The sequence below is a fragment of the Anolis sagrei genome, chromosome 2, assembly GCF_037176765.1.
Source record: "Anolis sagrei isolate rAnoSag1 chromosome 2, rAnoSag1.mat, whole genome shotgun sequence".
In the NCBI taxonomy this organism is placed as follows: domain Eukaryota; kingdom Metazoa; phylum Chordata; class Lepidosauria; order Squamata; family Dactyloidae; genus Anolis; species Anolis sagrei.
In genome coordinates this window covers 85074754-85101063 of record NC_090022.1, presented here as the reverse complement: position 1 = coordinate 85101063, position 26310 = coordinate 85074754, and the positions used below count along the sequence as shown (strand labels likewise).

The 26310-nt window shown below is 41.3% G+C and overlaps 1 protein-coding gene across 1 annotated transcript in view; it reads left to right on the top strand.

The window, feature by feature from the left end:
- SYNPO (synaptopodin) overlaps positions 1-26310 on the top strand; it is a 97742-nt gene that overhangs the window by 61617 nt on the left and 9815 nt on the right. The window contains exon 3 of the mRNA XM_060765453.2: positions 13909-16238. Coding sequence (XP_060621436.2) covers positions 13909-16238 — 2330 coding nt within the window. The remainder of the gene's footprint in view (positions 1-13908; positions 16239-26310) is intronic.

The following is a 26310-nucleotide window of genomic DNA, read 5'->3' as shown; positions in this document are numbered from 1 at the left end:
AAGTACATAATGAATCGAGGGCTTTGCCAAAACCACTGGTGCAGTTCACACAGAGGAGGTAGATGTTAAAGATCTTGCCAACGTCTTTCTCCCAAACCAAGCAACATGTGATGAAGGCCAGATAGGAAGTTTCTAGGAGACAGATGGAGCTCTCTTTCAACCAGATGGATTTGCTTAGCTTATCCAGCCTTATGATTCTGTGACAGAATACTGAATCAGTCAGACATTGTGGACCTAAGCTACTTTCTGGAAGCCTGTCACTCATTTTATGTTGTGTTTTGGCTACAATGTGTGTGAATCATATTTGTGTATGTGTAATATATGACAAAGTTCTCCCCCATTTTTTGTCTCATCTGTGAAAAATCTCAGATGAGTGTTCAAAACATGCCCACACACATGCACTTAGCTCTTTTCTTCCCTTGTCCATTCCATTCCCCTCATCCCTCTTTCCTTCTAAACACCTTGAGTTTGTAGATTTTATTGACTTTGAGCTAAGCCTAGGTGGGGGGCGGGAGGAGGTGACAGAAGGACGATGCCTGAAAGATGTTCCCAAGCTGTCAGAGATAGCAAGTGAGGGATTAAGAGCTCAGTCACTTGGGGCAATAAGTCAAGTAAATGGAGTAGGATGTGAAAAGCAGATGGAAGAATGCTGCAAGATAGATCACTGGGACAAAAGAGACCCTAATGAAAACTAACACGTAATTTGAATGCAGACAGCATTTGCAATGCTGTCTGCAATCCAGTCAGAAAACCAGTTAGCCTCTAAGGGTGCATCTATATAGTAGAATTAATGCAGTTTAGCACCACTTCAACTGCCATGACTGAATTGTATGGAATCCTGAACAAAGATCTTTAGCCTCCTCTGCCAACTATACCAGATCACAAATCGCAGAATCCATAGCATCGAGCCATGGTAATTAAGGTGGTGCCTGACTGCATTAATTCTACAATGTAGATTCACCCTAAGGGGGAAAGGGGGTCTCAGAGGTCATGAAATTCCTTCTATGATAGGAATGCCATGACAAGGTAAAATACCTCATTTCATGTCAGCTGTGAATAGTAACACTGATGACCAGGTGAAGCAGACATCCTTGGAGCATCAAAAGCAAATGATTGGAAGATCAATAGTTTGATGTTAGATGAAAGGTGTATAATTATGTGGATTTAAATGACATGACTGTATTATTGTGTCCTTACTCAAGAAAAACAAACATGTCAACTGCAATAACGACTATAAATATAGATTGAAATACTATAAGCTGTGTCGTAGTTTTGGAACAGTAACTTAAGTAACTGGGAAATATTTCAAGACACTGTGCTGATAAAAATAACAAGACATGTGTGCAGGTGTGTCTGCAGTTACTGCAAGACAAAGCTAAGTGCAGCAGTTCAGACTGCAGAAGTTGGAAACTGATCCGATAATTCAGTACAGCCTGAACATCTCTTTTTTGAGATGCCAAAATCCAAAATACTCCAAAATCTGAAATTGTCCACATGGGTAGATGAGATAGTGATGCCTTTATTTCTGATGGTTCAGTGAACATGTTTGTTTCGTGTACCAAATTATTAAAAGTATTGCAAATAAAATTACTTTAAGTATAGTTTAATAAGGTGTAGATGAAACAAAAATAATATCCATGTTTACATCCCATCTCTAAGATAACTCATACATTTATGTAACTGCAAGTCAGCTGTTCACTTTCTTGGGGATTAGGGGTACAACGTGCCACAAATAAAGAAATTGCTTTTTTTAAGTTTTAAAAAACTTCTTTAGAAACTTCTAGATCTTCCAGCATGAAGCTGACCACAGAGTCACACTGGAGAACCTAGAAATGCCTAGTGAGAACATTTAAATCACATATATAAATAATCAAATCTGCAAAAGTAAAAAATACATGGGTGGAAAACTGCACTGGTATTACAAAATATTAGGGAAAAATCCAAAATGCTTCTGGTCCTACTCCTAGGCATTTCAGTTAACTGAGGCTGGATCTACACTGTCCTATATCCCAAAATCTATCCCAGATTATCTGCTTTGAACTGGATTTTATGAGTCTCCACTGCTATATAATCTGGGATAAAAATGTAATTTGGGATCACATCCTGGGATATAGGGAAGTTTACCCTGTTTCCCTGAAATTAAGACATACCCATAAAATAAGCTGTAGTAGAATTTCTAAGCATTGGCATAAACTGCACCCCGAAAATAAGATATAGTGATAGATGTGGCTATGCAGTGTACAAGGTTGGCTCCCCCTGCAAGGTCCCAGTCATTCTGTGCACGCTGCAAGCTGAGGCATCGAGGGAGACATAGAAAGTGAAAGTAAACGTCTCCTCCCTGAAGTGAGGAGCAGGACGCCCTGCTTTAGGTATTGTGTGTCCTCAGGGGGAAGAAGTAAAGCTGTGGGTGTCATTTTACTCAGCACTGTGGGTCTCTCTCCCCCAGCACCAACCAGCAACACTGTGGGTCTCTCTCACCCCACACAAACACCAGGGGATAGGGGAAAAGCTTCAGCAAACAGTCTGCTACTGATCCCAGAGAGATCATCTCAGAAATGCAGATTGTTGTACCATACTGAATTAAAAAAAAAGACATCCCCTGAAAATAAGCCACAGTGTGTCTTCTTGAGGATAAATATTTTGTCTTATTTTGGGGAAAACATGGTAGAAGGGGCCTGAGTGTCACATTTAATTATTCCTCACTCACTGGGAAGCTTACTAGATGGTCCAGAGCACATCAAAATGGTCCCGAAAACATTCTAAAAAGAATTTGGATGCACTATATTTACAAAAAAAATATTATAAAAAACAGATAATGAAACTGTTCCAAGTAAGCGCAGTAGCCAAGTCCAAGAGGGTCAGAAATATTTCTTGCAAGAATGTTTGTTAAGATGGATTTGAAGACACAAGGAAAAGTGTTGGATGTCTGTTCACAGTGTTTTAGCTGTCAAGCATGACGTTCATAATCATCTGGCCCCTGCGGTTTGTTTCTCAACAGGCCCAGCATTCCAGAATCATATTTCTTCCACATCCTGAGGAGATAAAACGCTTGAAAGCTTGACCCAATGGAGGATGGAACCCAGGCCTTCTCTGGCCCTCCTCCAGCCAGGGTCAAGACTCTCTGGCCAGATGAGGAAACGTTTCTGTCTTTGCTTCTGCCAAGGAAAATAAAACTGAGGTTACATGTTAGAGAACAGAATATTTTCTGCCTTGTTGTCTCTGAGGCATTGGATCTGGATATTACAGATGACAAAGATTTAATGGATGGTGAAGAACATGCCAAGTCAACATAGTTAGGAGGCCAAACTTTGGGGTGTCTTGGAGGGCCAGAGGGTTACCCCAAACCTGCTAACTCATAGTTTCAGGGGAAATCTAGGGTGTCTGTAGAGGGGGGGGGGTTCATCTGAGAAGGTGGTAAAAAACTATATAGTGGTGTATGCTCATAATTCTCATGCCTGCTGAATGCCACTATGTCATACCTGTGTATTTTTACTGTGTTTGAGTGCATACAAGGTTTGATCCAAGTTTTTGCATTTTGTGGTATTTAGTAGTTTAAAAACAACAGAGGAAATTTCCCCAGAAATAGGGAAATTCAGAAAAAGACAAAGAAAAGCTCAAGGGGAATGGCAGTGAGGTGAAAAGAAAGGAAAAAGAGGAATGAAGAATCATAGAATCCTAAAGTTGGAAGAGACCTCATGGGCCATCCAGTCCAACCCCCTGCCAAGAAGCAGGAATATTGCATTCAAATCACCCCTGACAGATCGCCATCCAGCCTCTGTTTAAAAGCTTCCAAAAAAAGGAGCCTCCACCACACTCCGGGGCAGAGAGTTCCACTGCTGAACGGCTCTCACAGTCAGGAAGTTCTTCCTCATGTTCAGATGGAATCTCCTTTCTTGTAGTTTGAAGCCATTGTTCCACGTCCTAGTCTCCAGGGAAGCAGAAAACAAGCTTGCTCCCTCTTCCCTGTGGCTTCCTCTCACATATTTATACATGGCTATCATATCTCCTCTCAGCCTTCTCTTCTTCAGGCTAAACATGCCCAGCTCCTTAAGCCGCTCCTCATAGGGCTTGTTCTCCAGACCCTTGATCATTTTAATCGCCCTCCTCTGGACACATTCCAACTTGTCAATATCTCTCTTGAATTGTGGTGAGATAAAGTGGAAAGTGTGAGAAAGCAAATGGGAAAGCAAAAGAGCCCCCGGGGTGAGACAAAGTAGAGGGCTCTAACCTTCCTGAAACTATTACTACTGTGAGTAATGCATTTAAAAAATGATGATGATGCTGAGATCAAAGGTAAAAACTCCCAAGCTGTTCCAGCATTAAAATACTATAGAATAAGTGTAAGCAGAGCTTATTTTCTAGATGCATCAAAACAATGCATAGTAACTCAGTTCTATTAGATGGATATATGGCCCTCCAGGTCATGACTTACAATGACTTTCAAGATTATATTTCATATACAGATGAGGTAGATGGGTGAGTGATTATTGAAATATGAGCCAGCTTGTCCCTTCCAAAAACCACTACTTAAAATGTCCAGTTGTTACATTAGTCTCCAGCTTCAAAGAGAGTTGCACTCGGCCTTTGGTGATGACTGAACATTTCATGCTGCTTGGTGGAGGCTGTGGAGGTCTGAGCCTGCAGAAGGAGGTCAATTCTGGCTTTGACATTTCTCAGAACATAAGATCCAAAGGAGATTTAAAGGTCAGGGCAGACAAGATCCAAAGAAAATATCAGCCAGAAGTCTGAGAATTGAAAAACAGGCCCTGTTCCAGCATCCATTTGCAGAGGCTCTTATAAGGAGGGACTAGACCTCTCAAAGGGGGCTTAGCTGAACATGATCAAATGTGGCTTGGAAGATTCTTTCCAAGAGGACCTGACTTCTGTGTAACTGCTTATTTTTTCAATGAGCAAACTTACTGCTTTTCAGCCAGCAACCCCCAAGATTGACAGCTGCCAGATGTCTAGGGGATGCACCTAAGGACAGTGAAGGGCCATGCCACCTTTTTTCAGAACCCCCAACCTCCTCAGACCCAATAAATCACCCTCAACTCCCATGTCTCTCTACTCTTATATTCCCTTTTATTCCCAAATGACCAATTGCAGCCTCTGAGGGGTTTGAATTGCGATTTCTTAGACTCCAGGATGAGGCAGCAGCTAACATTCTGTCTCTAAATCATCATGCAATTTTTCTGCATTTTAATTGATGTATACTGTTTGCATTCAAATTCAAGATGACTGTATGAGTAACATCCAGCAGAATGTATGATAGACTTGTCTGGAAGGTCTAGAAAATTCCTATAGAGTACATATTTTGTTGGAAGCAGGTTGGTACCAGGGGATACCATGGCTGTACTGCACATAAGCACTATGAAAAGATAATAGAATCATAGAGTTGGAAGAGGCCTCATGGGCCATCCAGTCCTACCCCCTGCCAAAAAGCAGAACAATCGAGTTCATAGCACCCCCAAAAGATGGCCACCCAGCCTCTGTTTAAAAGCCTCCATGGAAGGAGCCTCCACCACACTCCAGAGCAGGGAGTTCTACTTCTGAACAGCTCTCACAGTCAGAAAATTCTTCCTACTGTTTACGTGGCATCTCCTTTCCTGTAGTTTGAAGCCATTGCTCCACATCCTATTCTCCAGGGCAGCAGAAAACAAGCTTGCTCCCTCCTGCCTATGACTTCCCCTCACATATTTATACATGGCTATCATGTCATCTTTCAGTCTTCTCTTCTGCAGGCTAAACAAGCCCAGTTCTTTAAGCCACTCCTCATAGGGCTTGTTCTCCAGACCCTTGATCATTTTAGTTGCCCTCCTCTGGGCACATTCCAGCTTGTCAATATCTCTCTTCAATTGTGGTGCCCAGAATTGGACACAGTGTAGAATAGAGAATCTGGCACGTGTGTGTGTGTGTTTAAAACTTTTCAAAATTATCACAGGTGTTCTCTAGATACAGTACAATGATAAAACGGGGGACACCAGAACATTTGCTATCTCCTGAAATGCTTCCCTGAAGCTTGTTCTAGATCCTCTTTCAGAGCTCTTTGAGGTCGATGAAGTGCCACATTACTGGGAGGACCTGTTTCACTTCATTTCCATGACTTCCTCTTAAATGACAAGGCATGAAATACATCACTGACTCCCACAGCTTTACCATAAAATGGTAAGCAGGACATGAGCTTCACGTAGCTCATCTCTCAGAGGATGCTGTTCTCTTCCTTCTAGCTTTCTTTTCTATGTGTGAATTAAAAGCGAATGAAGGTAGAACAAGATCTGCTTCGTGTGGTGAAATATGTAAGGCTAGGAGGATGCACATGACTGATTGGGACTGGATGAAATGATATAATATTCCATAGAAAGAATGAATGATCTGAAGTCAATTATCTAAGGACCATTTTTGGTAGAAAAGTATGGTAGATGCCCTAGTGCCTGTCTATTTATCCATCTATCCCCAGAGAACTGCTTCTGGGTCTTGATTTTGGCTGGTAAGGGTGCTTCCAGTTGGACAACTCCTCACATTGATAGTCAAAAGACATTTGATTTTTACCTCTTCCCTGCACAGGGAAGAAACTACAAGGATGGAGTAGCAGTGACGGAGGGGAAATGTGGGCATTGCTCTTGCAAAAGAAACTTCCCCCATGAAATATATCCAAAAGGATGGTATTCCATATTGCAGTAGTACAAAATAAGGGGTGATTGGTCTTACAGTGCATTTCAGTATTACTTCATATTAGGATAGTGACTTAATGCTGAAACTGTGAGGCAAAGATATTATCATCACATTACTAAACAACAGATGGTCATGTAGCGAGCAGTAGAGCTGTAATAAAAACAGTAACACTGTTGTTGTTCTCCTTCCTCAGTTTCATCCTGCAATATCTAAATCTAGAAATACCTTCACTATTATCACTGTAAATAGTTAACACATTTACAGTTCTTTTAAAATGGAGCTGGATGGAGGCTTGCCGTATTGTTATTTGCACTGTTAGGATAAGGGGAAGTATAGGTTGGTGGAATAACTGATCCAACAGGAAGATTTGTGTGTGTGTGTGTGTGTGGGGGGGGGGGGGGTTGGAAAGCAAAAAGAAGATTCACACAGACTTGCCTAGGGAGTGGGCTTCACAAGTGGTCCCATGCCTTTTCTCCACAAACTCAGATCATGATCTGGAAAATAGGAACCATATTGGTGAAGAGCTGTTCAACAGTGGAATTCTCTCTGTCCCAGAGTGTGGTGGAGGCTCCTTCTTGGGAGGCTTTTAAACAGAGGCTGGATAACCATCTGTCGGGGGTGCTTTGAATGTGATTTTCCTGCCTCTTATCAGGGGGTTGGACTGGATGGCCCACGAGGTCTCTTCCTACTCAATTATTCTATGGTGGCTACTAGCTATATTAATCTCTGAAATGCACTTAAATGTGCAGCTGGCTTTAAAACAAATAGATGAAAGCAGTAGTTCCTACAATGTTATGATGCATCTCTTTGATGTGGTCTGAAGTGGCTTTGCTTTCCCCATGTATATTGTATTACTCATTTTAGCTTTGATTGTCCATATTTCAAAGCAGCTGCAAGGTTTTGGGAATGTCTGTGTGCCACCACAATCTCTGCTCCTTCTACTTCTACCATCATCCTATCCCAGCTCTTTCTGTCTATATAGCCAGCACCCAATGACTTCTTGAACAGTGCCGTCCTGCCCCCTGTGCCCGCCCACCACAATATATCACTGAGTTTAATAGGGTTTACTTCCCATATAGCTTTGTGTAGGACTACAGTTTAAATATCCCATAGTTGAAGACTTTGAGACTATGTGAACCTTAGTAAGTAGCTATGTGTCTTTGGGATCTGTGAATAGTTTCATGTTACATTTATGACCTCTGTATACATGAGAAAGCGTCAGATTGGTAGATAGGTCAAACTGATGCAGCATAAACAATTTGTGTCAAATTACTTAAGAATGAGTACAAAAACCACATAAAATATTTTAAGGGCATGTTCTCCCAGCAGAAGTCACCCACTTATATGCCAGTCGTTGCAAGGCACAATGCTTGTTGATAAAAGGATATAAACAAATAAATAATACAAGATTTAAGCAAAATGGATATGAACTGCTCCTAATTACTGGTGAAGAATATATCAAGAAGAACAGCTAAACATTTTCTGATAAGTGTGGGACTTTTCCAGTGCATGTAGGTTTCACTTTCACAGAAACAAATTTGTTGATGAATTCCAGATCAGTGGCTTCATGCTGAAATCTGCCTTTGTTATTGTATTGTGACTTTATGTTCTGCTTCAGAATGCTGTGGAAAGAAAGGAATGTTGGGAAGGAAATTTAAAGATCAATGTAGGCTTCTCTCCAAGAAATCTTTGTGCTTTCCATTTACCTCCATGTCATTGAAGGGCTTTGAATTAGTAATTCCATCTTTCTGTTCCTGGTATATGCAAGAGAGCAAACCACTGCTTAAAATACCCTGGAAATATGCCAAGCAGCACAGAAGGCAAGAAAATGGAAAACATCTGAAATGAATAAAAGTTAACATTAGATATGCACTGAGTGGGTGGAACTGGTGGCGGCAACTACCCACAGCATATCTGGCAGCTCTAAAGTGCAGATCCTACACCCTTTTTGTGTATTTATTTTCTGTTTTCCAGTATTCTCACACACACGTCAGCTACCATATCATTATAAACTACAATAAGTTGTTGTATTATTTCAAGTCCTTTCGCACTTCTGGGGAACCTAAGGTAGAACTTTTCATGTGGCTTCCTTGGCAAGATTTGAACATCTTAATTTAATTAGAGTGTCCTACATACATGTATACTGGGATGCGGGAAGGGAGATAGGGAGCTTAAGCCACTCCTAAGATTGGGCTAACCAAGTCTGAAATAATCAGCCACCAGGGAACTAGAGAGTTGTAGAGGCTTCTGAGGAGCTACCAGTCACAAGTTCATTGCATTCACTTAATGGGGGTATTATATATTTCTCCCTTTCCTTGATATTTTATGCCCTGGACAATTTTATAATTATTTGGACTCCTTCTTTACGGTAATCACATTGTTATCTGATCTAGTTGTTGTTGTTCAATATATTCTGTGTTTTTACTACTCCATAAAAACATACATGTAAGTACAAATGGCCTGCCAATCTTGAATTCTTCCTCCCTTTGAAGCAGTCCTAGGATCCCCTACTTACATCTTGAAACAGTGATTCAAAGTAGGGGACTTGTTGATCCTGTGCATAAATTCACCAGTATCTATCTTCTTCCTCCCAAGATAAAAACATAACAAAGCACAATCTGTTCTCTTTGTCTCCTCTTACCTTCCGATGAAACTAAACAAGTATTTCCTAATGTTGAATTCTGGACCAAGGTGCATGCTTTTTTTTTTGACATCTAGGGGTTCTACAGAGCACTTTTGCATTTCCAAGAATATGTCACATCAAGCAACCGTCTGTGGCTGCCCCAAACAGATAATTATCTAACCCAAATACATAATCAATATATGAATGACAAGCAGAATCCATTAAAGTGAAGGCAGAGAAGCCAGGATTTCTTCCTAGTTGACACCCGTAATGGCCAGTGGCCTCCATATCAGTGAAACAGTGAATCCGCCACAGGTTCAAATTCAGGCTTTAAAGGAACTCTCCAGAGGCTCAACCTGATTCCTAAGCAAATTTCATGCATGATTTTGACAGTGTCACTTGCCATCAAACCCTTGCTGGTAGCTATAATGGTACTTCCCAATTTAAGTAAGGAAAGCTAGGAAATACTCAAGTACATTGACTAAGACCTATCCAACTAAAATAATGTACTGTATTTTGATAACTGTGGTGGTGTGTGTACGCACACATGTGCAAATGTTTATGTGTGTGTGTCTGTATATCCATATCTATCTATAATTTTGAATTGTTTAATTTCATTTTAACTGTCATATCTTTTGGATTTTTAACATTATGTTTTATTTTTGCAAGCCACTTTTAATCCCAAATTGCAAGAAAGGTAGGATAGAAATAACAATATGAAGTCACACAACAACAAAATTAACTATGATGATGGTAATAATGATGATGACATCACTGAAATTAGATGTAAAAGACACATTATTATCTAATTAGCATCAGCTTCTAACCAAGGTAAAACTCAATGTGAACTCCGATTGAAAAACTGTGTACTCATGGATTTGACCTGGTTCACTAACCCTCAACTTATGGCTTGGCTAGTGCCTGATGGTGTTAAGTTCAGGCTCAGTTTTAGCCACAGTGAGGCAAATGCTTCAGGTGGTGGCTGTTGGAGGGTTTTTCCTGTACCTTCTAAACCAGGAGTGAAATGTTGGAATTTGGCACTGTGTCATTTTTCACTGCCAAACCATGTCTGGAAAGGGGGGCTTTGGGATTCTCTGAGGACAGGAAAGGCAAACTGTGTGGGTTTGTGTGTGGTCTGGGGTGATTTTCCATGGTTTTCAGGTAGAATATTGCTTGAATATAATAGACTTTTTATTTTAAAAAATAACAGGAGTTCCAGTAGCCACAAAAAGAAAATTCAGCATCTCCATGCAGGCCAGTATCATAGAATCATAGAGTTAGGGAGGAATGCAAGGGTCACACACATAATTCAAACCTTATCATGCAGGATGAATCACCTCCCCAGCCCTACCTTAAGGATTCTGATTTACAACATGCTGCTAGTCTTGAGTCTGATAGAAAGTTTTAATCTGAGAAAAGGTTCAGTTGACACTTCACTGGAATGGATATTAGAATGTCATGCAGACTAGGAATGGAAAGGGGATTCAAAAACATTTAGAGAAGTTGAATCTTGCAGAGAAAGCAGCATTTTCCAATGAGAAAAGGACATTTCTTCACGAATCCATGAATAATCAAATATCTCCTGTTTCCACTTTGGATACCAAACAAAATGGAAACATGAAGTGTTTCTACAGTATTGGTGGTTATTTACACATCTTCACACCAAGACAGTGTGTAGTCCCCCAAGAAGCTGGTCTGATGCTCTCAAATCACTTTTGCAAGCACTTTTCTCTCAGAGCTCCTTGTCAAAAGCCTGGAATTTGCAACAATAGCTTGAGAAGTGCCAATCATTCTGAAAATGATTACAGACTATTTCATGAAAGCTTTTTTTTCCCCTCCTTAAAAAGGAGTTGATGTGTCTTGTGAGAACACAAAAGAAAATTTGTTCTTTAACAATAACAGAAGATCAACATGTGAAAACCCCAGTCCCATTTTCAATATACACACATGGCTTAAATTGCTTTCACATGGGATGGGGATTTAAAAACATCCCTCATTAAACTTCAGCCAGATAGAATGGTATATTTATCCTCCCAGAGTAATGGATTCATTGCACAGGAGATGGCTGCAAATTCTGTCGGGGGCCGTGACATCGCCCATGCTTTATTCTGAACTTTGTGGGCAGCTCTGCCTGTCAATCTAGGACTTGTAAGACTCACGTTCCAGTATATGGTGACCTAGGGATATCTGGAAGAGATAATGCTGCCCGGATTTCTTCTCAGTTTCTTCTCCTCCCTTCCCTTTCATTCTGTCTGTTTATCCATCCTCTTTTTTTCTGTTTCCACTCTCCTTTCTCATATCTTTCATGAGTTCAGAGGGCGGGGGAGCATCCGTTCGTGATCTTCTGTGGTCACGTCACTACTGTCTCCTTCTATTTCTGTAATGTTTGCTACAATAAAAAGTGGTGAGAGTGGAAAGGGCAGGTTTCTAATACCTGTGAAATTCGGAAGAAGGAGGTTTCTCTTTGTCTAGGCATGCCTATTAAGTCTCCAGGAGAAGAATGGGTCTAATGGTAGGCAGACATCTAATTAGTGTCAGAAGGCAGGTTTTAACAAGGATCCCTTACCATGGTGGTTCGCATAGTCTGAATAAATAGAACATGTCATCTATTCTATTCAAAAAGCACACACACACTACATCATCCTTATTAGTAACATCATGGTGAGCACTCATATACAAGTAGGTTAAAACTTGTATATGAGTGCTCACCATGGTGTTACTAATAAGGAGAGGAGGAAAAATATTATCATAGATTCCATCCTGGTGGACGTAGTCGACAATGATTATATAACCTATTGAAAAGTTATATTTTTATATTTTTATACTTTTATATTTTATACTGATTTTAATTGCTTAACTGTACAATTTTTGATGCCTAATTGACTGATTTAAACTTTTTTAGCCAAAGCCATCCCATGTGTTTTAATAGTGTGTAATATTTGATTGTTGATACTATACAGCATCAAATGTTTGTCACTTTTGGGTTTTTTGTAAGACACCCTGAGTCCTTCTAGGGAGAGAGAGCAAGTTAGAAATAAAGAGTTCTTGTCCAGTCAGAACAGTTGGAAGGAAGGTTAATTCTGCTTTTTGATCCAGGTTGAGACAAAGAAAGTCTAAAGAAAAGGTGGAGAATTATTTGCCTGGGCAGGCTATTCAGAGCTGTTCTCCCTCCTCTTGCCACCGTCTTCGGCACAGGAATGTCAGCGGTTTGGCTGTAAACCTTTTATAACTATTCTTTGTTTCTGATGTTTCCTCTTGCCAGGCGTATTAAATCATGGGAGTTTTTAGAAAAGTTGCTCATAGGAAATGGCTCACCCAAAGAAAAATGCATTCTGTGTCCTTCCACATCCTTTCAGGGCTTGGCCAAGCAGACGCTTTTTGCCATGACCCCTGGCCGGACCTTTTCAAAAGCAGACAGCTCCCCCTGCTTCTCTGGGTAGTTTAGGTGACTTACAGAAAACATGCAGATGGCCTATATTTCATGGTTTTATGAGATGTGAAGTGAGATCTGTTCTAGGAGGCTAATTAGTTTTAAACCACTGTTTAGGAAGCCTTTCAAAGGCTTGTGTTCTTGTTAGTTTATTATCAGGCGCTGCCATCTGGCGTTGAGTTCAAACAAAAGTAGGACATCAGCCTTGTGTTTCAGTCATGTAAGAAATGAATCTCCAGTAATGAGGAGGCAAGAGTGTTTTTGTTTTTCCCATTTTGATAGCTGGGCACATTGTGCTTAGCCAAGTCTCTGAAGACAAGGGAGATGGAGGTGAGATAGTTTGGAGCTGGCCAATTTCCTGCTTGGAGCATGTTTGTGCAGGGTGTTTGAAACCAAATGAACTGCAACCTGAAACCTTTTGAAGTCTTTCAATAAATTCCGTTTGCATACAGTCATTTACAATCACAAAACAAAACTGCATAGAGGGCAGGGACACAACCTCTCAGTGACTTTTCCACACATTCATTTGCATAAAGAAAGAAAGTTTTCTATACAAAGAAGTAGTCTGGGATGTTCCCATTTTTAAAAAAATAAAGTTTTATAAAATCTTTAGTTGTTTCAGTGGCCTCTGCAGTAGGCAAGAGATCCACATAATTCAGCAGAGATAATGAAAAAATGGGGTGAGGTTTATGTGTGGAGGAGAATATTTGCAAACTCTTATGACCAGTGGATAATCTCTAATCCTTGAACATACTGACTGGCATCCTGTTGAGAAGTTACAAATGTGTAGGCAAGGCTTAATTCATCCATTACTCTTTGGTATTCATGTTTATGATCATGTCGCACCAAGTGACAGAAGTCTGTACTGCTGTATTTGCAAAATGCCTTTTGAAAGTATTTTTAAAACTGTTGTTCGTGTTTCCTTCGGCCTAAAGCAAGGCTAAGGATATGGACTGGATAACCCTTGTGGTCTCTTCCAACTCTTGGGGACCTCCAAGGCTGCGCAGCACTTCCCCAAAGGTCATGTGTGACTTCTGCAATCATTTTATGCTACCATTTCCACCATCAGTGCTGGCATTATTACATCCATCAACAGGATCAAGGCCTTTGTGTATGTATGTGTGTCCAAAATATCCATTTGCCATGCTTTTAACATTTTCCTCCCTATCTTTTTTCTCCTCAGATATTTCAAGAAGTGCAAGTCTCTCTGAAAAAGAGCTGAAGGAAGCCAAAGCCAGGAGCCAGAGGATTGCCGCCCAGTTGACCACCCCACCCAACCCCAACTCCAAAGGAGTTCTCCTGTTTCACAGGCGCAAGCAGCGAGTGAATGCATTCACCTTAGAAACCCCAAAAGCCACCGATAGAGAACTACCTGCTGCTGACTCCACCTGCAGAGCTGTTACTCAGCACCAAAACATCCCAAGTTATGGGAAAGAGTCACATTGGAAGCACATCTTAAGAGACAACCGAGGACTCAAAGGTAGCTTACCTGGCACCAAGGATCCTGGGTTGTGGGGGCAAAAGAGCACCATGGAAAACTTACCTGGGTTAGATAATATGCAGGACACTCAGAGAAATACAATTAAAAGTGAGGAGAGTCTTTCCACAATGAACCCAACATTGTCTTCTGAAGAAACTTCACTTGAAGAATTTCAGCAAATTCCTCTTAGTGTCTACTTAAAGGAGAATACAGGGATGGCCTCGACCAATGGAATGCATGAGCTTTTCACCAATGAGATTGGAAAAGCACCTGATAACCAACACACCCCAGTCATCAGCAATATAGAAAATATACCACCAATTATTGATGACTTTGCTGTGCCTGCCACTGATAGTGAGAATAACAGTACAATACTTGGAAAAGAGCTGTATGTACCACAGGCAGACAGTGAAAATAATGTTCTTGCAAAAGAGCCATATTTACCAGTTATTGACAGTGAGAAAAATAGTCATATCCCCATCGAAGAGTCATATGTACCTATTACTGACAGGGAGAACAATATCATTCTTGAGAAGTTGGGGAGTGAAACAGTTCTTGACGGGAAAGAGAATGGAGAAATTATTCGCAAAGACCAGGATGTGGCGATTGTTGCTATTGAGAATGCTTTTCCTATCACTAACAGCGAGAAGCCCATTCTAATCACTGACTTGCAGCCCAGTGAAACTCAAACTCACACTACTAATAAACAGTACTGTGAAGTACGCTTGACTTTGTCTAAACCAAATCCCGTGAAGAACCGAACTGCAAGACCATTTGGGACACAGTCTTTGGTGGCAACCCACACACCAGAAGAGAAGAGTCCTGTGGTGGAATGTCCTCCACCACCCACCTATGCAGAAACCTTTTCCAGCCCTCCTCCAGTAACGAGAGTCAGGTCACCTCCAGCCTATTCAGCCCTGTATCCCAGTGAAGAACAGAAAGTCCCTGCTCCCCAAGAAGTTGAGTGTGAAGATAGCAGGCCAGGACCTCTGCCGGGAGAGAACCGAGAACCACCTCCAGCAAAAACAGGCATCCTTGAGGAATCTGTGGCCCGCAGATCAACCAAAAAATCAATGTTCACCTTTGTTGAGAAGCCCAAAGTGGCCCCAAATCCAGATCTTTTGCACTTAGTCCAGAGAGCAGACAGTAGGAAAAAACAAAAAGGACAAGGAGGAGCAATTGCTGAGGATGAACCATTTGCTTTGGGAGCAGAGGCCTCCAACTTTCTCTCTGAAATCCGAGCAGTAGATGGGCCCCTTCAGGCTCCTGCAGATAATAATAATGCACCAGAGTGGTCCTCATGTTTAAGATCACCAAGAATACAACCCAAGGCTAAGATCAAGTCCAACCAAGGCCTCTCAGAGGCAAGAGGAAAGGGGGCAGAACTATTTGCTAAGCGACAGTCTAGGATGCAGAAGTATGTTGTGGAGTCCCCATCGCAACCAGATATCACCAGGTCACCTTCACCTACCATTTCCCTCCCTCCCTCATGGAAATATGCCTCAGAAAACCATCTCTCGCCTATAGCCTTCCCCCAGCCCCCACCCAGAAGTCCAGCCAGGTCTCCCAAAGTTTCTCATGTACCTCTCTACCACAACAACATGTCAGAGAGTGAGCTCTCCAAAAAGGAGCTGGAGATCTCCAAGCAACAGCCATACCAGACCCAGTCTTCCTTGTTCATCCTTTCTCCAGTCAAAGATCCAGTGAGGTCCTTACCAAAAGCTGCACCACCCCCAAAGCCTGTGGTTCCTGAACTCAGTTACATGAGGCAGGCTTCTTGCCCAACATATCCCTTGCCACCTTCTCCAATTTTGCATCCATCTGCCCAGTCAAGTCCAAGTACATCATTTCCTAGCTATTTTGGCCCCTCAGCTGGGACTATGTTGATGCCTCAGAACATCAGAACGAGCATCGAAATGTCGCCAGAGCCTTCTTTTGAGTACTCTTCTAGGATCATGTCGCCAAGAGCTAAAGGGGTCTTCCAAGCTCCAAGGCCTTCTTATTCCACCAGGAATGCAGGGATTGAGCCTCAGGTGTGGAAACCTTCTTTTTACTACAAGTAATAGTTATTTTAAAGTATGTGTGTGAGAGAGTTTGAGCAAGTGACCAGCACCAATTGGTAGTGTGCAGAAGGAAAGAAACAAAAGCGAGTCAAAATGACGGCTTCTTGCAGATTATGTGTGCAAATACAACTTGCACATATAAACATATTTCACAAACCCAAGGCACTTTTTACATTGAGGAGACTGAGCTTCAGCAGGCAGGCTCCCTCGGGACATTTCTGGGGGAAAGCTCTGTGGAAGAAGCCCCGTGTATCATGGTGCTCACATGTCTTGGTGGAGCCAGTGCTGTCAAAACCTGATCCATTGGATCCCTGCGTTTGTGCTGATTGAATTCCAAAGGGAGCTGAAGAGAGTGTAATGCAGTGCACAATAATAGCCTAAAATAGCTCAAGCTTAGGCATCTTTGAAGATTGTTAGCAGAAACTTGACTGAAACAGGAGGAAGTGTCTGGTGCCTTCTTTCTTCTAATGCCCAGAAACTTTATGGAGCATCAAATCTCTGGCTTCATCTCTGCCTTGCTTTGCAAATTTCTTCTTTCCTTTGTGGGATGTTCTTTCCTCTGTCCTATATACATCCAGAGTCGTCAGCATGACCTGCCTACATCCTCTCTACTTTCTGCTGATATTGAAAACTACATTGCTGTTTTCACCACTGAACATCTTTGATTTCAGATAGCACCACCTCCAACTTCCATCTGTTCCTGCCTCCTGTATGTTTTTATTCTTCATATAGTTTCTGCTCTGTATTTTTCTTACATGGTCTCCTTTTACCATCAACAGTGAGAGAGAGAAATGCCCCTTCTCCAAGAAAACAACCCCAGAACCTCATGGACTCCTTCCCACCTGTATTTCATACTTAGCAGTGCTGGTTTACTTATCCTGCTTTGAAAGCTCACACAAAAACCCACACCTTACCATGGTGAATCTTCCCTTCTGACCCATGAGTTTTCTGCAGGTCTTGTAGTGTTTGTTCACAGAAAGACAAGGTGGGTCTGTTCATAGTTAATTCACATTAGCAGTTAGGAGAGTACGAAAAACATTTTTGGCACAAGCAGATCCCTAAGCAACTGCAACAAGTGCGATTTTAATACCTTTCAGCACATTTTAATACTTTTATCATGCTGAATTTTACTGCCCTCTTGACTTCATATGTATCTAATGAAAGAATAGTGGCCATCTCAGGTTGAAAATATTATTTACAAATCAATCAAGCACAAATTTGAGTTCAGGTAAATTCTACTACTTTGGCACCTTACATGTAAGGAAATCATTTCATGTTACTTACTTCCCTGCAGTATTCTTCTGCTGCCAGGACTATTGAGCAGGTACTGATGAAAGGCCACCTCACCCTATTTCCTACCTTTGCAACAATTATTGTTTTCCAGAGAGTAGGGTGCTGTTTTTACTACAACTTTCCCTATCCTTCACTGCTGAGCTTTTTGGCTGGGGGATTTTGAGAGTTGTAATCCAAAATAATCCACTTTACAATCTGTGTTGTTTACCATCCTTTTATGGGGTGGCTCTAAGCCACCTTCAATATGACCCTGGGTCTATTAATAAGATTCACACAATTTTTCTGATAATGGCACACCAGACTTTGGCTTAATATTTTTGACAATTTGGCCACTTTATTTGTTTGCCTCTGATTGGAGCTTAATGTGAATCATAACAGTGTGGGAACTGTAAACTCTGCACAACATATGTGTACTGTTGTTGTACACCTCCTGAGGCTAAGAGAGTGTGACTTGCCCAAGGTCATGGCTGAATGGGGTTTCATAGTCCAGTATTCAAGCCATTATGTTATGCTGGCCACATACCATGGTACAAACTGGCAGAGGGGCAGCTTTCAATTGTACATGAATTGTGGCATGGGCTTCAGCACCCGCAGAGCAAGCTAACCACAGCTTGACCTTCAGCCAGACTCCACAAAACAGGTGCTGCATCAGTCTGTCAAGTGAAGAGTCTCCAGCAAACCCAGCACTTAGCACTTTATTTTAGACTCATCCCACCCCATGATTTTTTGGATCAGCAAGTTCTGTGTGGCGACACATTGTAATAAATATGCGAGACAATACATGACAATCATAGATGCCACATATTTATTTAATCCACTGTAACCAATTATCAGAATTTCATATCCTTCTGCCTCTGTCTCTTTCTTTTTCCTTTTCTCTGTGTGCATTCTTGCTTGGTTGTCTGACAAATCCTTCTGTGAGGATGTGGGTGGGGAGAGTTACGTTTTTGCCACAACACTTTTTTAAAAAAACCAAAAAACAAAAACCACAAACCGAACCCTTTGAATAAAGGGTGTTGTTCATACACCAGACTCAAACTGGTTGGCTACATGAGATGTAAAAAAACTTTACACACAATGTTGATTTCATTCCCCTCTAACATTTCTATCCCAGATTAGAGAATAATCCAGGTTCAACTACTACATTGAAGGTTCATGAGCAGAAACTCTTCTAACTAGATAACAGGTACCAGACGCCAGTTGCATGGCAGACTACCTGCCAGTTGAGCTAATTCTACCCGATTCTGTTGTAAACATACAACTATATGTAAAGAAACAGAGGAAACCTGTGTAATGCAATTGCACTTATATAACAGATGCTGTGGTGGGGCAGTGTATGTATGATATGCCATGTGATTAGAGAAGGGATAGTTAGAGAGGCCACAGGAAAATTACAGAGTAAGTGCTAGGCATAGCAGCTATGGGATAGCTAGATATTTATAGAGTGAAGGCTTTGGTGATCAACTCTGGAGTCACATTTGTTCATCCCGGCAAAAAATACAAATTCATACTGCTGCCTCCTTAACTTGGCCACAGAAAATTTGCAGTTGAATCAAGGCCCAGTGACTTTTCCCGCTTCCTTCCTAAATCCCAGACACATTTCATAGTGAGGAGTTATTTTTAAAAATACACACCTTGCTTACTGTGAATACATAAGAACAAATATAGCATAAAACTTGAAACAAAATGACAATCTTTAGTACTTAGTAAGCTGGTTAGTTGAATATTTCTATTATAATATATATTGGATGAACTCAAGCTAGTGTACAAAAAATAAATTTAAAACAATTTGAAGCAACAAGAATAGTGTAAAACCTAAAAGCGAATTAAGTCATTTAACCTTTAAAGCAAGACAGATTTAAAGCAGTTAAACAACTTAAACTATTCACATGTGCACAGCTGAACAAAATCAGGTATGTCCCAAAGTTTTAGTGAACTTTTAAAAATTGTGCACCCAAATGATAACAATGTGGGCATCAGTCAGGCCTCTAAGGAAAAAGTATTTAAAACGTTGTTTACGACAACAGGGAAGGCTCTGTCCCAAGTCCTCCCACAGCATATTGCCCTGACTGTTGAAGGGTTCCTTCAGCAGATTTCAGACCTTGGGGAGATAGATACAAATGCATTAATAGATGTCCAAATATCTAGCTTAGGCCCCTTCTACACTGCCATATAAAATCCTACCGCTTTGAACTGGATTATCTGCTTTGAACTGGATTATATGGTAGTGGAGACTCAAATCATCCAGATAATCTGGGATCAGATCCTGTGATATAGAGCAGTGTAGAAGAGGCCTTAGGGTAGTCAAATTGCAACCCTTGGCCTTCATGATTTTCCAAGACTGTTTAGTGGCCCTCAGATTTCCAGACTGTCCTTATGTTAACCAAAAAAGGTCAAACAGCCTTTTCTGAAAGTTTTTAGCAGTAATAAATCATTTTAAAGGTTGATTTATAGGATCCCCTCCACTATTCACATTGAACTATATGCATCATATACATACATGCCTACATATTTATGTAATTTTTTAAAAAGCTATTCCCAGTTTAGATTTTTAGTAGTCCGTGTGGCCTTTGGAATATCATGGAGCAGAAAGTTGACCCCAAGATTCACCATGTCTGCTCTAGCCCTATCTGACAAAGAGGGCTGGTTTCTCACCAAACTACAGCTCCCAGGATTCCATATCATTGAGCCATGGCAGTTAAAGTGATATGAAACAGCATCAGTACAAATTTTAAAGGAGTTATTCAAGGTGATGTACCTATTTCCAGGACACTGTTCAGTACCTTGGAGAGCACTTTTAAAATGCAGGCTGAAACCTTGGGGACATGGACTGCTCCAGTAGCATGAGAGTCTCCAACTACCACCACTCATCCATTGGAGCAGTGGTTCTCAACCTATGGCTCCCCATGTGTTTTGACCTCCAATTCCCAGAAATGTTAGGATTTCTGGGAGTTGGAGGTCAAAACTTCTGGGGACCTACAGTTGGGAATCACTGCTCTAGAGTAAAATCAACACTCCCTACTGCCCCATTTCAGATGTTACAATATTAGAAAGAAAATAATTTTGGCATCTCACTTTGCTTAGATGTGACATTCTTCTAGAAGAGAGAAAAATTGTCACAATGGCTAGGGAATATTGAAATCCGTAGTCCACAAAAGTTCCTTTCCCCAGCTCTGTTGCAGACTTGCTCAATGAAAGGGTGACACAAACTCAGACATGGTTGCCCATTAATCAGAGGTCTTTGCTACTGAAGTGCCTTGAATGGAGTCCAGCAGGATAAACCTAGTTGGATTCACGATGTCTTCCTGAGGAAGGAAAAGGAGAGCGACCTTATTACAAAAGGCCATAAAAAGGAACGCCCTGAAGAACAAAGCAGTAAGGAAGCATTCATTCATCCAATGTCTTTCCTTCAGGGCTTAAAATGCAATAGACAATTTCAAGATGCATAAGATAGGCCATATCAGGAAACCAAAAGAAATTATTTTGCTGCCTCTATGCATGTACATTACTTATTATGGAAGTGTTTTTCTTCACTCTGCATTAAGATTGGCACACAAGTGGCCTTTCAAATATTGTGAGACTGTTCTCCCATCATCTCTCACCATGAGGCATGCTGGCATGAGATGATGGGAACTGCAATCCAACAATATTTGGAGATCCACATATCCCCCAGCTCTCATCTGCATTTTGAAGAGGACAATCCATCATTTCATAGTAGATTAGTAAACAGTTCTTCAGGAGCAGACCAATTTTCCATTTGGCCTTTGTCTGGTAGTCTCCCCATCAAAAGAGGTGGCAGATGGCAGACTTGCTCCCTCATGGTGCTCCCTTTTAAAAATTAAAAAGGGAAAGGGAACTGGAGCAGCTGGGCCTTTCAGCACAAGTAAAAGGAGTACCTATCTTCAGAAGGGGAATGTATTGTTTCAAAAGAGATATTGCTGTAGAGCAGTGTGAAGAACTTGACTTAATATCCACAGTTCAATTAAGAATTAATAGACCTGGTTGAGAGTGTTCATCCTGAAGCTAAACTTTGCATGCAATCTCCAAGGAAAATTATCCCGGTAAAGGACACATTGAGCAGCACTGTCACTTTCATGGCTCCTGCCAGGTGAGTGGTTGCAGAGGGGTCCTTTTCTCTCTTCCCTCACCTGCTTGTCCTGTAGAAATTCAGGAGGGAACTCCATAACATTGGCAAGAACATTGGTAAGTCAACACTCCCATTGCTATAAATTCCATTGCATTAGTGGGTATGCCCCAAGAGAGAAGGAAGACAAATGGGAGGGCCAGATGTATCCAAACTCTGATCTAGGCAACAGTGAGTTGTATTTAAGTGGCTCACAAGTATGGTCACTCAGAAGATTTGAACCATGCATGACTCCTGTAGTCCTAGAGCACCATTGCCAGGACTGAAATATTATATGAGTTAGTCAAACAATACATGTGGTGCACCACTTTGTGGGATAATTCATTACTGGGAAACTTTAGATGGTTTGCCTCAGGTTTCCAAATCTGGTACTTCAAAGTACTGAATGTTCTTGCAGGATATCAGGAATTGAAAATCGATGACATCTTGAATTCATGTTTTTGCTGTGTTTCCCTTGGTAGCACTTTGACTTCCCTTTTTCTTTGGATGTTTATACTGTGCTTCCAAATGCTCAGTTGAAGTTTTAAATTAGTCAGCCCACCATATTTGCAGATTTGGCTTATGGGGATTTGATTATTCACAGATTTGATTAATGTTCTATTTATTTATTTATTTATCTATCTATTTATTTATTTGGAGTGCTTCTACCCCGCCCTTCTCAACCCCCTGGGGCGACTCAGGGCGGAATCTTTAGGAATCTATGGGTCCTCCAGTGCAACTCTATGGTCAATCTCTGGTGGATCTAGAGATTTCTAGAGAGGTATTCGCTCAGGATTTTTTTTTTTACTGTGGCTCTTAGACTTTTGTGGGGACACTGTGCCCCTAACCTCAGTGAATGTGGAGGGCCCACTGTCCTGCAAAATGCTAGAAACTTGGCAAGTCAATGAAAATTTCAGAGGGAGGATGATTTTTATTTGGGGAGGGCAATGTCTGCACTTTTCGTCCTCCAGGTACTTGCTTGGGACTATGGCAGTTAACCCACCAGAATGGCTGCTATTGCTGTGACAGTTGCCTCAGCAACTAAAGTCATTATTAAAGAACAATAGATGGGGGCAAGAAAAAGGAAGTGCAGTTGAAGTGGGAGTGCCTAGAAATGGAGGGGCAAAAGGGAAGAGAAGGAGCAAATGTTGCCAAATGCTGGAACAGTCACATTCCATCAAGGTCAGGGATTGGCCTTGACGTCAGCCAGCACAGGCAAAGTTGCACACACAAAGGTGGGAACCTGAGGAGTCCAATAAATCTCCTGAACTTTTGAAAGCTATGTTACAGCATTACTTTACCTCAGGGATGGGCAGAGTGCCACCCTGGGGCCACATGTGGAATTCCCCTCCTGGCAATTTTTAAACAAAATGCCTTGCCTTCAGGCTTGCAAGAAAAGCCAAATATGTCAGAGCCCCTTCCACTCCCTTCCTAGCACTCTTTAATCTATTTGTTAAAACTAACCTATTTGTTAAAACTGTACATTTCTGTTTCTGTTTTTCAAAGCATACTTGGCAGTCTGGGCAGCCCTCAGAAGTTCATAGGACTAGAAAATTGAGCTCTGGACCTGTCAAATTGGTCCACCCCTAATGTTGTATGACTGTTGCAGTATTATTCCAATGGTGTCGGGGATGATGAGTTTCACACAGTTTTGGCTCCTGATTTGATGGACATGAAGGGTTTTTGCTGAAAGGTGGTGGAAAAATGCTGTTGGTTTGGCAGGTGCTTCATGCCTGGACCCTTCATTTTGGCAAGATCTTTATTTCCTTTCTTTTGCTGATACATCATAATGTAACTGCTAAGTGCAGATGGTTGGCTCCATATAGAATAGTACATAGGAAGTGAAGGAAATGTAAGCACTTTTCTCCAAAAGTTTCTGTTCTGATGTAGTTCTGGGTGGGATACAGGGCATGAATTAAAACTCTGTAATGCTTGGCATAGAACTCTCAGAAAGCCACTCATTTCCCTGGGTCAGCATTTTAGCAAATAAGTTGAGTGAAGTGGTTGGTACGAATAAGGAGGTGCTGAGAAAAGGGAAAGACATTGACATAACTGGAAAGGATTTCCTCGAGAAGGAGGGAAGGATTCTACTTCCCTGTGCAGTTTACATTACCTTGCTGTTTCTATTTAGAAAATTTAACATTTAACCTGTTGGCTGGCATCATGTTGGTGGCATACACAAGCAGAAGTCCACCTTGAGGATGTGGAGGTTAGTATTCTCTTCCTCCCTGTACAATGGCCAAAGCAATTCCACCTCCATCTTATCATTGAACCATTCTTTGGCTAGTGCAGGAAATTCACAGAAAAATCTGATTATGTTCTAATACAGAATGACTACCTCATCCAGCAGACCTCACTGGACAATGTAATCATTCCTCATCCGGATACAGGGTTATGGCCAGATGCTTCTCCTAGCTCACTCATTCTCCGCCAACCATGGAATGGCTGTGAGAATATTGTAGTCCAGTGGTTCTCAACCTGTGAGTCCCTAGATGATTTGGCCTTCAACTCCCAGAAATCCTAACAGCTGGTAAACTGGCTGGGATTTCTGGGAGTGGTAGGACCACTGTGTAGTGATTCAGTGGTTGGTCTGACAGGTGTAGAACTATTACACAATTAATATGCTATGCTGTGCCATGCATGGTTGCCAGACAATGGCCTCTTACAGACTGAATTTGGACTTCTTAACCTTGGGTTTTGCAAACTTCTGCTGGTTGTTGGTGCCCCTATGTTCACTCATTCCATTTTTTTAAAAAATAACAATCAGTTTTTAAAATGCATTCATCAGCATTACAACTGCCATAGCCATTATGCCAAGATAATCTAAAATATATAGGTAGTGGCATTGATACATATCAAGAAATCAATTGTTTTTATTTTCATCTCAAACTAGCAGGTCTTTGGTAACATGAGTGGTTGTTATTTCCCCATGAAATTCAAGACCAAGCCACCTAAAGATCCTTTGCATCAAAACAATAACACATTGTTGTAGAGAAAATTCATTTTCACTTCTCCTAGTATTTATTTATTTATTGATTTATTATTTATTTATTTATTTATTTACAGTATTTATATTCCAACTTTCTCACCCCACAGGGGACTCAAGGCGGATTACAATGCACATATACATGGCAAGCATTCAATGCCAGTTAGACATGCAACATATATAGACAGACGCAGAGGCAATTTAACATTCTTTTTCTGGCTTCAAGAGGGTATGCAGGATTCTGGCCTGATTCTGGCCACAGGGGGAGCTGCCGCTTCACTATCCATTGTGACACCGAGTTCTTTGATGGAGTACTTCCTCATTCTTCTGCACGCTGCTGGAAGGTTTTCTTTTATGGCGTCGTAAATTAGTTAAATTAGCCTCCCCACATAAGCAGTACCTAAATTTCCTGATAGACAGATTCAACTGTCTTTTGGGCTGCATTGGTTGACAGCAAGCTAGATGAATAGATGGAAGCTTACTCCAACCTGGACTGGCTTTGAACTCATGTCCTCTCAGTCAGTAGTGAGTTAATGCAGCTAGCTCTCAGCTAACTGCGCCACAGCCCGGTCCTACTACAAGGATTTGCAGCTAAGCCATGGAGGCTTCTATTACAGTGACAGAATGTACTCTACACTTCCATTTGAATTTTAAATAAACGATCCAAAGCACTAAACCTATTTGGGCAATAAAGTTCACCATGTCTGATAGTTCATTTGAAGTTCAGATTAAAAACTGGGGTGAATTCACAACTCCACCAGCCAGCACTGGTGGACTCTTATCACACAGTAAAATACCCCATCTCTGATAGATACCATTTGCATACTGGTTCCTACAGATTCCGTCATATGACACATGGTCCATTTTGTAGGTGACTCAGGAATCCGTAGGCAAAGGATTTGTGGAGAGTACCATTCGCAAGACAGGTGGGAATTGACTCCATTCATCTTTAATTTCTCCATGCACGTCAGAGGCACGGTATTCGGAGATGTGATGGTATACCCATCTGCAGGTCATCGGCAGCTCACCCTCTGTTAACCTATTGTGGGTTTCCCTTTGAAAGAAATGTATCAACAGATTATAGTGTTTGCATGGCCTGAAGTGGTTTAACAGTGCCAAATCGGGACAGTTAGAAGGTATAGCCTCATGCTTTTGAATGTTGATTCAGAGTCCGTCTTTCACCCATCTCACGCCACAAATGGCAGAAACCTAAAGGAAAAAAACCCCTCCTTTTTTTAAAAAAATAGGCTTTTAAGGAATTACAACTTTATATGGTGAACAAATGTACATTAGATCCTATCCTTTCTTTGGAGGTGTATTACTTGCGGAATAAAGGGGGGGGGGGGACAGTTTGTCCATTAAAACATGATTGTTTCTATGCATGGTGATCACAGTGGATGGCAAGGAGGGAAGCCATGTTCATGATTAGGTCTAATTTGAACTTTTCAAAATATCCAAAAAACCCCTCAAGGTTTTCTAGCAAAACTAGTACAACATATGTTCTGATTGTCTTCTTCCTGAAATAATTTCCCGTCACCTATTCCCTGAGTTCTAGGTGGGTAAAATTATTTAGAAATAGTCCCCATTAATTCCGTACCAGACCTGATGTGTATCATCACCACCTCCAAAATGAAACTACG